This window comes from Rissa tridactyla, chromosome 6 (assembly GCF_028500815.1).
Source record: "Rissa tridactyla isolate bRisTri1 chromosome 6, bRisTri1.patW.cur.20221130, whole genome shotgun sequence".
NCBI lineage: Eukaryota > Metazoa > Chordata > Aves > Charadriiformes > Laridae > Rissa > Rissa tridactyla.
The window spans coordinates 70,581,565-70,595,259 of record NC_071471.1 but is presented as its reverse complement, the minus strand read 5'-3'; the positions used below and the strand labels follow the sequence as shown (position 1 = coordinate 70,595,259).

Here is a 13,695-nt window from a genome sequence, read left to right as displayed (position 1 = left end):
CTCCAGAGACGGAGACTCCACCACCTCTCTGGGCAGCCTGTGCCAGGGCTCTGCCACCCTCAAAGGAAAGAAGTTTTTCCTCGTGTTGAGATGGAGTTTCCCGTGTTCCAGTTTGTGCCCTTTGTCCTGTCACTGGGCACCACTGAGAAGAGTCTGGCCCCGTCCTCTTGCCACCCGCCCTTTAGATGTTGATGAGCACTGATGAGATCCCCTCTCAGCCATCTCTTCTCCAGGCTGAACAGCCCCAGGTCTCTCAGCCTTTCCTCAGCACAGAGATGCTCCATTCTTTTGGTCCTCTCCATAGCCCTCCGCTGGACTCTCTCCAGCAGTTCCCCGTCCTTCCTGAACTGGGGAGCCCAGAACTGGACCCAGTGCTCCAGCTGTGGCCTCCCCAGGGCAGAGCCGAGGGGGAGGATGACCTCCCTGGACCTGCTGGCCACGCTCTTTTTAATGCCCCCCAGGAGACCATTGGCCTTCTTGGCCACAAGGGCACATTGCTGCCTCATGGGCAACTTGTTGTCCACCAGGACTCCCAGGTCCCCCTCTGCAGAGCTGCTTTCCAGCAGGTCAGCCCCTAACCCGTGCTGGTGCATGGAGAAGGAAAGGATAATGTTGTGTCCAAGTACCCAATGCCTCTGGCACTGTGACATTCAGATCAGGGGCACGTAGCTGGTATTGCTTAGACCTGTGTGGCTCTCAGTGAGTACTCCCCTGTTCCCATCATACCCCAGACGCAAACTGGCTTGTGCTTCAGCTCCATACCGTAGGATTTCTGCACGTGAGCTCCAGTGCAGTGCACAGACACCGAGCTTTGCTGCAGCTGCCGAGTATGTTGATAGCTCCCAGAAAAGCTGTGCTGGTAACTTCAGACCAGTATGGGAAGGAACCACCATGAAGGCAAATCCTGACTACAAGCCTGTGTGACTTTGCTAAGCAAGTCAGGCAACAGCTTTTAGCTGGGTGGATCTGTTAGAGGTAGGAGCCAGCTCCACGGCCCTTCTTGGGTCTTTGCAAAGAGCTACAGCGCAGTAACAAAGGGTTAGCGTCTACTTGTAACACATCCAAACTACTGCAAACACGATGAAACACAGCACAAGAAAACCTTGGACACACTGAAGCACTGCTTTCTCTAGGTGCTCTGAGTAGTCCAGGGACTTCCACGCTGCTGGTGGAGTAACCCCCACCTTGTCACATAAAGGGGAACACAAGTACGAGGCCCATGTTCACTGGGAGACACATCAAGGATGCTCCCAGGGCTTGTACTGGGGAACCAGCCAGGCAAAGCCAACGAGCATGAAACAATTCAATGTTCAAGCCGTAGACATCAACCAAAAGCGCCTCAAGACAACTGCTCAAAGCACAACACTGTTCTCGATTTTTATCGGGTTGTACCGCTAGCCATCTATAAATGAAAACTTCTAATTGGTTAGTTATGAACGTAATGGAAACACAGCAGCAGTAAACAATTTTTCTACTGGTCTACTGGGCAAGTGATTTTTCTGAACACCTTTATATGAGCTGAAGGCTGACCCGAGGTGTTTTATACCTGTACAAACCTGCTGGTTTGACAGCAGAATGTAAGTTCTTCAGGGAACCAGAGGCAGATATTAATCCAACAGAAACACGATTTTGCTGATAGAAATGCGTTTATATGAGGCTTTCATTGGGCTAGAATGGCAGATCTTTCCTAGCTTAGACTAAACCGATATGGCTAAGCAGGATTTATTTTAACCTGCAAAACCTATACAAGTGATTTTCCTGCAGTTTACGTAGCTAAAACTTGACTTACTAAAGTCATAAGGACAACTAAAACACACATGACATAGTGAAGTCATCTCATTCTGCCAAAAGGCAAATTATGTTAATAGTAAGTATGGATAATTGTCTCTGGAAGCATAGTTATTAGCAATATTAGCTCTGTAATACTTTACAGCAGGAAACAAAGGTTCTAGGAAGTTCTCCACCAGACTATTTATTTTAAAACCATTATTCTGTAAAGACAGATAATATCAGCATGTTTAACTAGCTATGCTATAAATAGTCCCAGCGATATAATACCCATTTATACAAAGACTTAAGGAGAACCATGGCCTACGCTTCCTCAGCTATTCATCACGGCCACAACTGTCACTTCAAAACCACTTCAAAGGCCCACTGCCGCCTTAAGATAATTTGTTTCACTATATTTTAATAAAAACATCAACAAAAAAAAATGTCTTGAAATCTGTTTATCCTCCTTGCTGGTGGTAATAGATGAGAAGTGTGATGAACATCTAAAGAGCATACCCATCTGAGCATAAACGCCCTCTGAAGCACAGCCACTTCTGCAATATCATGCCATTAAGTAACTCAGTTAATATGAAGTATTCCCTACGTCCCGGCAGATAAGGGAAGAACATCCAGATGTAACAGAGCTAGAGCTATCCTTCCAAATCGCTTTGTAAGATTTTTTTTGTTTGTTTGTTTATTTTTAATAGATGTCCAGGATATTTGAATTAGTGCCCCTTCACTAGCTACCTATTGAACAATAGAAAAAAAATCAGCACATACAGATCTAAGCTTCCCCCTCTAAGCTCAACGGGGCCTCTAATTTATACGAGCAAAAAACTACTCAAATGCAAAGAAGATTTTGATGTTACAGTTGGTATTTTCAAAAAAAGCCTCAAGCAGGTGCACAAATTCTGCATTTCACAGGGATTTAGAGGGTGTAATTCCCTCAGGCTCCTCTGAAAATTGCAGCCTATTATTAGTTACTGCCAGTCCGTGTCAGCAAATGGTTGCTCTTCATTATAATATTTTAATACTTGGAAGTGTTAATTGAGGTTACGCTCAGGTTGTGCCAAGAATGCTAAAAGAACTACAATAAAATGAAAGCTTCCTGAAAAAATATGCAACGTAGATAGCAAGCACATGTGAGAAACCGAGTGTGGAGATGAGATACCCTTCCCAAGGTGACACGGCCAGTTGGACGCAGCCATCGCAATGCAACTCACCTGTATCCATCCCGTCTCCAGAACCTGGACCACACAGCACCGCGTAACACCTCAGACTAACCATGCCCATACGAAAACAATAAATCCAAGATGTAAGGGATCAAAGAAGGAAGCTATTGGAGCAAAGGCTTCTCGTTAGTGTATATCAAAACACGTGAAGATGCTAAAGTATTATGAAACACAGTAATAACATGAATAGCAGGGAAGCTGGTTAAACATCCCAGTATATGGATTCAGTTCCCTTCTTGCAGATGAGCGAGCACGCACACCATCAAACCAGGAATGAACAGTGCCATGTTTACTTTGCTATAGTGAGAGGATTAAAAACCAACCAACCAACCAAAATACCCCACACATACTCAAGTCTATTTTCTCTATTGTTTTTGGAAAAAAAAAAAAAATCATATAGTAGTACCAGTTCTAGCCAATTACCCAGAAAGCAATCTCATTAAACCAAAATATTTCCTTCAGCATCCACAATAAATATTTTTCCAAATATAAACTAGAACATCTTTCTTATTATGATCGCTGAGGAAAAACGGAGGAGTTGCTGACTGGCAGGGGAAGGGGCCAAGTTTGGTGTGGTCGTGTTCATGGTAGTCAGAAGTAGATGTCAAGACCGAACTTGCGTTGGAAGGGGAAGATGCCAAGAGCTGCCCTCTGACTGCACCTCGCATCTTAACACCAGCAGGTTCCAAATGCTGCATCCTTTAGGAGATGTGAATTGAGCAGTCCACGCTGCAGCCAAACACGCGGAACTTGGACAAGAGCCCAGAGGGGCACCCAAGGGACTGCAGCACACGAGGAGAGCCAGGATGAGGACGGGAGACAGAGACGACCAGAAGCACAAAATGAACGACCTCTTGTTCAACATCCACAATTTTTGGTCAACGTAACTAGATCTCAGTTTCACTTTAAGGCCGATGGACTTTCTTCTTCCCACGAGGATCGGGCATTACGGGCACAGCCACACCCCGAAGCAGCAGAGCAGAGGGGCCCCAGTTTACCCATCAGACGGGTCAGCACAACCCCGCGGTGGTTGAGTTTGACCTTCTTGAAGAACGGATGAAAAAAAAAGGGAGAGACTGAAGCAAGTTATAAAGTGAAATACTACTTCTACTTAAACTGATTCCCAAAATCAAGATGTTAAGATTGGTAAAATGAGCTGCGGGCTTTCATACTGAGATTGTTTTTCCGTGAAGTATGTTGCCTACGGGAATCGTAGCTTGGGGGGGAACTCCTGGCTGCCAGGCATCTCACTCGGTCCAAAGTGAAATACTCTACTTTGGATCTAAACCAGACCAAAACCAACCTTCATTTCCCTCAAAAGAAAACAAATTTTTCTGTAGGAATCTTTGTTTTGTGTAAAACTTCACATTTTACAGGATTTACTTTTAAAACACTGACTAGTTTACCCATGAAGAAAAAAGTTACTGGTCTCTAGCCTGAGCTCTTCTATGCTGGAATATGCTTAAAATTGTTTTTAAGAGGAGGGGAAAAAGTAGCTCATCCAAAATACTCCATCTCACAAGGAAACCCAGAACTCTGCTCTCCTGAAGCCAGTATCCGGACTGGGCTCACAAACTGTTCCTAGCAGGTAACACCGACAGGAACCGCAATTCCTCGTTAAGTCTGCACTGCAAATCAACTTCATTGCCTAAGATTTTCACAGAAATGCTATGCCAATAGTAAAACCTTTGCTGGCATGAAGTAGATGAATTCCATGCAAGTGTTTATGTAGATAATTATGTAAAAACAAGAAAGTGGAAAGTCCAAAGCCCTGGGGTATGAACAACAGAATTCTTTCCTGAAGTTTAATTTCTCTAGAAATAATTGAATTTATGCTGTACCAACACTCAGACAACACAGTCCCAGCTAAAGAGCTGTCAAACTGCCTTACGGAAACCCAACACCGGGACACCACGTAGCGTTCTCGGGGCTCACCAAGAAGTCTAATAGGATGGTTCAGAGATGGCAACATTCCTAAATCCATACTTAGAAATGATCTCTGAAAAGCTGAACATATTCAGTATGGAAAGTGAGACTTTAAGAAAAGTTCATCATAAATTACATCTGACTAGAAAAAAAGAAGTGTCACCATAAACAGTACAGTGTGTGAGTGACAATGATGCTACAACCAAGCAGTGCTGAACACGTACGCTGAGAAATCAGTATATATAAAACTATCACCCAAGTATCATATAATTTTTAAATACGTATATCAAAGGACCATTTTCATCAGCTTAACGAGCCTGCCTTATACCATCGACTAGGAAATATGTTTTTAAAGTGTTTGAAAGTCTGTAATTATTGGGCATTTAAAGACCATCATACGCTTTAGCAACTCATTTAAATAAAGTACTGAAAACTCAATTTTGAGAAAGACAGTTTATTAACCTAAAGCATATATGATACCTTATTAAAAAAAGATCTCAAAAGCAGTGCCAGTTACGGAAGCAGGACTATAGTTCATGGCTGAACTGGCACATCCGCATTAAGACCAAACACGCTCTGGCTTTTGCTAAGTTACCAACCTACCAGCGCTCCCGAGTTCATCACAAGTGAAGTATTACTGTTTTGTTAAGATGGGCATGGTGCTGGTGGAAACTGGTTGGTAAACCATCGTAGTAACAAAGATAGTGACCATGCACATACTTCTGCTTTACAGGTGCGAGCACACAGGGAAGGGAAGGAGATTTTCAAGGCCAGGTTGGACGGGGCTTGGAGCGACCTGGGCTGGTGGGAGGTGTCCCTGCCCAGGGCAGGGGGTGGCACTGGGTGGGCTTTAAGGTCCCTTCCAACCCAAACCGTTCTGTGATTCTATGATGTATGATTTTTAATGTTGCAATACGCGTATTTGGGTGTTTAATCCCATACGATTTCTTGCTGCAGTGATTCTAGGTTCTGTGCCAGCCTGAGCGGGCTATCACTGGGATACGCCACCGCTGCAGATTTGTCCTGGGGGCTCCGATTTCTCTCTCCTGGTCTGCACTAATGGTTTTTAGCACACACAGGAGTACTCCTCATCCTCCCTTAGCTTTCAAACAAAAAATTCTTACCTTTTCCCAGTCACGCCACGGTTCTCAAACACCCCAATTAGGGGGAAAAATAAAAATAAAGACTTGTCAAGATTCATTATAAACAGATGACTTGGCCACCTTCTTTTTACAACTGCCACCAGAAACCTCGCTCTTTTAGAGCAAATCCCTCAAAGCACCAGGCAAGTCCTTAAAATACAACCAACCATTTTCCTAAGGAACTCCACAAGTAAGATGTCACTGTCACTCTTTGTCACAGGGCTCATCTCACGAGAATCCAGGACAACAGGGAGAGGTGTTAGCAGGATAAATGACTTGTATACTACAGTTTGCTTTTGTAAACGCTGGATTTTTGAAAAATTTATTAAAAAACCCGTATTATTATATTATTTCTTAAACAGCCGAGGAGAGGCAGGGCCAACACAGACAGCGCAAACCCCCAGCACTGGAGAGAACAGGAGAGACTGGCAGAGAGGAGGAGGTTGTTCGTCTGCGAGCCAGATAATTAACTGTGTCTTTGAATGGCGGTTTGCAGGCGTACAAAGACGAATGAAAATGTCCCAACTGGGAACTAACGACAAAAAGAAAACGCCAAAAAACAACTTGGCACCCACGGCAGCCTGTTTATGCCTTCACCTAGGAAGAGGCGCAGACAGCTGCGCTGTGTTCCTCCGAAGGCGGTTATTAACCACCCTTTATGTCCGCAGTAAATAAAGGCCTTCGTCAGCTGATCTGGAAACTTCAAATGTTGTCTTCTTTAGTAAGAGTTTTTAGTATTTGATCAATAGCTTGGAAAAACAGTTTTACAAGCCCAAGTTTAACAGCATGGTCACAATTTGAACGTCAACTTCCGAAAGACTGTAAAAGGGGAAATGAAAAACAGATACTACTTCACCCCTCTTAGCGAGCACAGGACGTATCATCAAATATAAACCAGTACTGGTTTTTTCTCCATAAGGAATAGCACAAAATACAGAAGTCTCCCTTTGTAGAAGCTCTTTTGCACCCCTTGCTTTGCTGTTGCATTAAAATTTAGCAATCTAGGTAATTTGAGTATGTTCCTCCAAATAAAAAGGATTTTTGAGGCCACTGACTTACTGCTTGATATCAAGTTTCAAATCCGTAGTGTTCCAAGCCCTCTTCAAATAACAAAAAACACCTAGAACAGCACGAATTCTACCTTGCGTTTTGCTTTCAGAGAGAAAAAACATCTTTATAACAAGAAGAAGTAGATTGAACTACTACCCGTGCTGCCGCTGTGCCCAGAGCGTTTGCCGTAACACCACCCCCAAAAACCGATAATCAAAGTAATCAGAGTAAATGATTAAATGAGTAAACGAAGTCGAAATGTCACCTGTGACCACAAGCTCGCTCCAATAAAACTTCAGGTTCACTCTCTGCCTTCAAGTTCACACTGATAAATTTCTTCTTTCTTAAAAGTGTAAGTCTATATAAAATACGTTAAGTCATGTAATAAACTTTTAAACCAAACATTCAAACCTTTAAAATAGTAAGGAAAAGTGCCACAGGGCCAGGTGATCTTTTTCAAAGAAAAGAATATGTTCGCTAAGATAAATAAATAGCCTGCAGCACGTAGGAAATGCTGGTTTTTCCATCTTAAGGATGGAGACATTAAACAGTTTGTGTATCATTTCCCGTTAATACTTTACAGTACATAGGTTTGATATTTTGTCACATACAAATTAAGTCAACTTTTTTTGCAAATGTTGGATTTTTCACTATTGTTACGTTGTCAGGGAAGCGGAGACAAGGGTGCTCTGTCCCCACAGCGAGGGCAGGGAAGGCATCGAGATGCCCCTGTTCAGCAACGCCACCACCGAATTACGTGAGGTCAATTAGTTGAAGGGTTTGGGTTAAGGCGGGTCCCAGGCGTCAGGGTAGACCTGATCTGTTTTCCACATCTTCAAAATTCCACAGGTGAGGTATTTCCCCATCTCTTTTAAAAGCAACTAAACTTCGCAGATACTGGTCTGTATTTAACACAAACCGAAAATAACTTTAAAAGACTGTAAATTTGTGATTTTACAAAAAAAGCCCAAAATTAATTACTAATACATAAATACTGAATTTTCATTTTAAACCCGTTTTAAAATTTTCGTTAAATTTTCATTTCAAACTCATTTGCATGCAAGCACATGCCTGTCGATAGGTAGGCAGTTGTGTTCTTTTTAATTTGTTTAGTTTAATGAAATTGCTGTGTACAAAAAAAGTACTTGCCTACCTTAAAAACCCCTTTTTAACTCACCTTGACCAAGTCAGAAACGCACAGGGAGATGAAGAGCCACTGCTGTAACAGACTTCAAACCGAAGCGTGAGAAGGAATAGCTGCAGGCTAGGGGCGTACGGCAGCTCTTATTTACATGGCATTTTCTTCCTTTTAAGACACATACACCCCTACAACAGGTCTTCATACCTCATTGCCGAGGCACAGCGTTTTTCTAAAGAGATGCCAGTTTTCAGTATTATGCTCTCTGCATCCACCCATAACCACCGCTGTCCCGCCTGCAGAAGCTGCGGGCGCCTCCGTTCACAGCAGCGATTCAGCACTTGGGTACGCAGAAGCCTTCACAGAATCACAGAAACTTCAGAGTTGGAAGGGACCTCCAGAGATCATCTAGTCCAACTCCCCTGCTAAAGCAGGATTGCCTAGAGCACATCCCTCAGGGCTGCATCCAGGCAGGGCTTGAAAGTCTCCAGAGAAGGGGACTCCACACCCTCCCTGGGCAGCCTGGTCCAGTGCTCTGTCACCCTCACCATAAAGAAGTTTTTCCGTGTATTTGAACGGAACTTCCTATGTTCCAGCTTGTGCCCATTGCCCCTCATCCTGTCACTGGGAACCATTGAAAAAAGTCTGGCACCATCCTCCTTCAACCCACCCTTTAGATACTTGTAAACATTAATAAGGTCTCCCCTCGGCCTTCTCTTCTCCAGGCTAAAGAGTCCCAGCTCTCTCAGCCTTTCCTCATAAGGGAGATGCTCCAACCCCTCAATCATCTTTGTTGCCCTACGCTGGACTCTCTCCAGTAGTTCCCTGTCTCTCTTGACCTGGGGAGCCCAGAACTGGACACAGTATTCCAGTTGTGGCCTCACCAGTGCAGAACAGAGGGGGAGAATGACCTCCCTTGACCTGCTGGCCACACTCTTCCCTATGCAGCCCAGAATTCCATTGGCCTTCTTGGCAACAAGGGCACATTGCTGGCTCATGGATAATTTACTGTCTACCAAGACCCCCAAATCCTTTTCTCCAGAGCTGCTTTCCAGCAGGTCCACCCCTAACCTATACTGGTGCCTGACATTCCTCCTCCCCAGGTGCAGGACCTTGCACTTGCTTTTGTTGAACCTCATTAGGTTCTTCTCTGCCCAGCTCTCCAGCCTGTCCAGGTCATGCTGGATGGCAGCACGGCCCTCTGGAGTGTCAGCCACCCCTCTCAGCTTGGTATCATCAGCAAACTTGCTGAGGATACACTCTGTCCCGTCATCCAGGTCATTAATGAATATACTGAACAAAATTGGACCAAGTATTGACCCCTGGGGGACACCACTGGTTACAGGCCTCCAACTGGACTCTGTGCCGCTGATCACAACCCTCTGGGTTCTGTCACACAGCCAGCTCTCGATCCACCTCACTGTCCCCTCATCTAGCCCATACTTCCTCAGCTTCCTAATGAGGATGTTATGGGAGACAGTGTCAAAAGCCTTGCTGAAGTCAAGGTAGATGACATCTACGGCTCTCCCCTCATCCCCTCCCTTTATGCAAAAAGAGGTTCACACCACTTGGTTTCCTTGTTGCTTTCCCTTTTAATTTACAAAAGCATAACGGAAATAAATCCTTTATTTTCTCCTTGCAGTCATTAAAGAGTCATTTTCCAAAATAACGCCATGTTCTCGTTGTTCAGTGAAGCTGAATATGCTATGCTTAATCCTGTTTTCCTAATGGCTGGATTTTTGTATTCAATATTAAAGTTTAAAAAAAAAAAATAAACCCCGAAGTTCTGATTTCCATGTTAAAACCAATTACTTTTCAATGACCTCGTGTTCTTGTCTTTGTAGGCTTTCGTATCGGACTGGTCAAGACACGGCTAATTGCGACACGTGCAGGAACAGTGCATGTATTATCTATAGGTAGGTTAAAAATACTAATATTTCCACTTTTTCCTGAGTGAAAGTAATGATTTATTCACTAATGAAAGATCGGTTGTTAGCCTTGGTTTTTCAATAGCACGAAGAAAGTTTAAAAGCAGAACACAGCTTTAATTTCAGTAAACTAATAAAATTCAACCGACACCCGTTTCTAAGTCTAACATTTTCAGATCAGAAGTAGATGATGATGGTCAGTACTCCGGCTGTCGCTCTCGGGCGGGAAGGGTCAGAAGGGGGAGCTTCATTTTCACATTGCTAGAGATATTTCACATTTTCTGTCCCACAAGTCAGCATACTTCAAATTTATTTTTATAGCGGTAACTACTGGATTTGGGAAGTAATTTTGAGAGAGAGAGACTGCGTCTAGCAAAGAGGACCAGATACAGATTCAACCTAGACAGTTTTATCAGTAAAATGACATTACTACCCTGGCTTTTATGCACTTTTATGTTAGTGAAGAAGTTCTAAAACCTGCATGGCAAAATATTCCTTTAGCAGACCTGCTGTGAAGGTCGACAGTTCTGTGTCAATACAGGTTTGCTCATTACTGTCAAACACACCAAAGATGACAAACCACTTAAAGGTTTTGGTAAAGACTGTTGGTGCCTGCTATAATCACTCCTCCAGAAGGAAGGACCTGGGTTTGCTCCGTAGAAGCAGAGCAGATACAAAAGGTAAAAGGACATTAATTCTGATTTCTCCAAAGCAGAGGTTCCTCTCCTAAAGTTTATCAGCCAAGAGACCCGTTTTGGCGTGCGCTGTATTGTAATGAAAGAATAACAGATAGGTGGTGAAGCCATCAGGAGTCTGATGATGTTTTTCATACTGAAAACTGTCCTCCTCCATTAGAGTCTTAAAAAAAACGACTGAATATTTGCATGCATTGCAGGTAAGATGAAAACAAATGCATCTCAGAGTATTTCAGAAAATCAAGCGATACAGTATACGTGAAAATGTATAAAGATGCCTCTCAATTACTGTGAAGATCCAAACTAAAATGAAGGTACAAACGTTGGCTAGGTTTGAAAGCACGGAATTTCCCCCTTCGCCCCTTAATTCTCTACTCGGTCTCTGATTTAGGCAGAAGACCTGGAGCTATTTATACATTACCTCCTGGCTGCCTAGACGTGAAGCAAAAAAGGATGGAAACTCAAACATCTTTTCTACTAACCAGCGAACTAGAAAAGGGAATGATGCTGTTACATGCCGGGGAAGGAACCTATTCATTCATCCTTCCTTTAGAGCAATATTTTGAAGCATAGAGAGCCTCCCCTGCCTCCCTTTTTCTGAGCTCACCTCTGCAGTTTCTTTCTCAGGGCAGCCTGGGAAGGTACAACACAGCACATTTCTATCAGGGAAACTATTTTTATTTTATTAGCTAAAAAAGTCCAACTGGAAGGTTTTTTTTTTTAAATCTTGATTTCCAGTCAGCAGATTTAAAGTTAAGGAGCCTTCCAGTTACTACCTTCTACACTAACCGCAAACGAAATGAGTCCAGAAACAGAGATTTCAAGTGTTTCCCTACCGGCAGAGGAGCAGTGTAGAATGCAGGTGTAGCTCTTCCGAAAGTCCCACCAGAACAGCCAGTTGGACTGAAGCTATGGATGCTGGGATCCACCTAAAGCACTGCTTCCAGGGGAAGTTTTAGCAAAAATCAGCTCAGCTTTTTGACAGATGAGGAGAATATAACGCTGCAGGCAAGAAGTCTAAAACCAGAAGACAGTGCAAAACAGGGGAACTAGGACAAGACTGAATTAGTAAGACAAGATAAGTAGCCAGAAGGGATAAGAGAGAAATTCCCTGATAAAACTACCACTAAAGACAGACTGCCTTTAACAGGAGGAGCTTCTGCTCCTCCACAAGTCAAATGCTGCGGTTCTGAAGCCTCTGAAAGAAGTGCAGCAATTAATTAGTCAGGATGCTAAAGCTACCCTTAAATCTAGATGCAGTGATACACACCACAACTTTGCAAAGGGTTTGCATGACAAGTGCCACGTAGGGTTAACGTGATTTCTCTTTCAGACAAAACACCTTTTAGGAACAGAAATTTGAACTGGGATTAAACCATTCCAGATGCACTGCAAACCCGGGTATCTTTGAGGGCACTGGACCCCGACAGTTGTCCATAAACGTCGGCGTTGGACCAGGAGGATCATCCTGGTGGACCTACCACACGTTCCACCGACTGCTTTTACAGCGGGCTCCTATTTCAGACCCTCCTCGGGCTTGAGCTCCTTCGCCCACGAAGCAGATAGGGGAGACTTAAGAAAAATATGACCAATGCCCTTATGGGAGAAATCAATAATTTCAAGAGAAAACCTTAACTGGACCGTAATTGACTTTTTTTAAAATACGATACAATTTTGAACAGAGGAACATTAAAAATAAATAAATATCAGAGCTGTTTCAAACCTTTATTTTTAAACTGCAGTGAACCAGCATCTTAGAGGAACGATCAAGTTGCCCTGCTGACTCCCCCGCTGCGTCCTGTAGCGTCGAGCCTAGCACCGATGAGACACACTGGTTGTTTCTACATTCTGGCAATTAAATCCTTCCCCCTCAAGATGACTTTTTAGAATATTAATACAATCTAGCACAAAAGCTGGAAACAACGTAGAAAGCAAATAAACCCCACTCTTGTACTTTAAGGGTGTTTTGCTGCTTTTTATTACCAAAAAAATTCTGATACTGTTAATAAACACTCTAAGAATAGGTTTTTGAAAATAGTTATTTTGCATGTGAAATTTACATTTTTTTGCTAAGATTCCAAATCTGTTTTCATATATATTTGATACAGAAAATAATACTTACTACTTAGTATTAAAGAAAAAAAGGAAAAAAGAAAAAACATGTTGGTTTCTAATTTTTTGGAATAAACAGGAAACCGATCAAACGCTAAACACTATTAAAAAGACACGGTACCAAAAACTTAAACTGCTCTAGAAACCAATAGGAAAAGAAACACATCTACATTTGATTCCCCATTTACCACAAAATTCTACTTCTTTCTGCTATGAGAAATATATTCGAGAACTTGAGAGAAATTCCAGCCACAGGCATCACGGATGCCTTCTTCCATGGCGGGAGACTATTCCTACTGCAGCACACATCGATTCCCTGCCCCCACTCCCAGTTAAATACCCAGTTAGCCGCTACTCTGAGGAGGGGGAAAGGCTTGAGTCGTTACCCCGAAGGCGTTACCGGCCTCCGGTCACTGGGATTCTGGCAAGGACAGGATTAGTTTTGCTGCACCTTATGGAGCTGGAGGCTCAAACACAGCAGAACCACTTTTCTTGGGCCACAGCATCACTACAGGTTTTAAAGCCTGAATATAAAGTCCCCAACTCCACAGCAACAGCCGAAAACAGTCAGTAATAAGTATTCAGCATCGTGTCTTTATAGTATTTTCCAGGCAGTATTTAAAATGGTAGTAAAAAAAATTGGTTAAGTAGGAAAAATAAACCAGCATTTTATCAAATGTTAACCCGTGTCAAATGCTAATC

General features: G+C 43.1%; 2 protein-coding genes across 3 annotated transcripts in view; one reads left to right on the top strand and one right to left on the bottom strand.

The window, feature by feature from the left end:
• The window catches only part of DOCK1 (dedicator of cytokinesis 1), a 323,977-nt gene that overhangs the window by 196,133 nt on the left and 114,149 nt on the right, over positions 1-13,695 (bottom strand). The gene's annotated exons all lie outside the window — the stretch shown is intronic.
• The window catches only part of INSYN2A (inhibitory synaptic factor 2A), a 48,368-nt gene that overhangs the window by 27,649 nt on the left and 7,024 nt on the right, over positions 1-13,695 (top strand). The window contains exon 3 of the mRNA XM_054206754.1: positions 10,103-10,174. Within this exon, the coding sequence (XP_054062729.1) occupies positions 10,103-10,174 (72 nt within the window). The remainder of the gene's footprint in view (positions 1-10,102; positions 10,175-13,695) is intronic.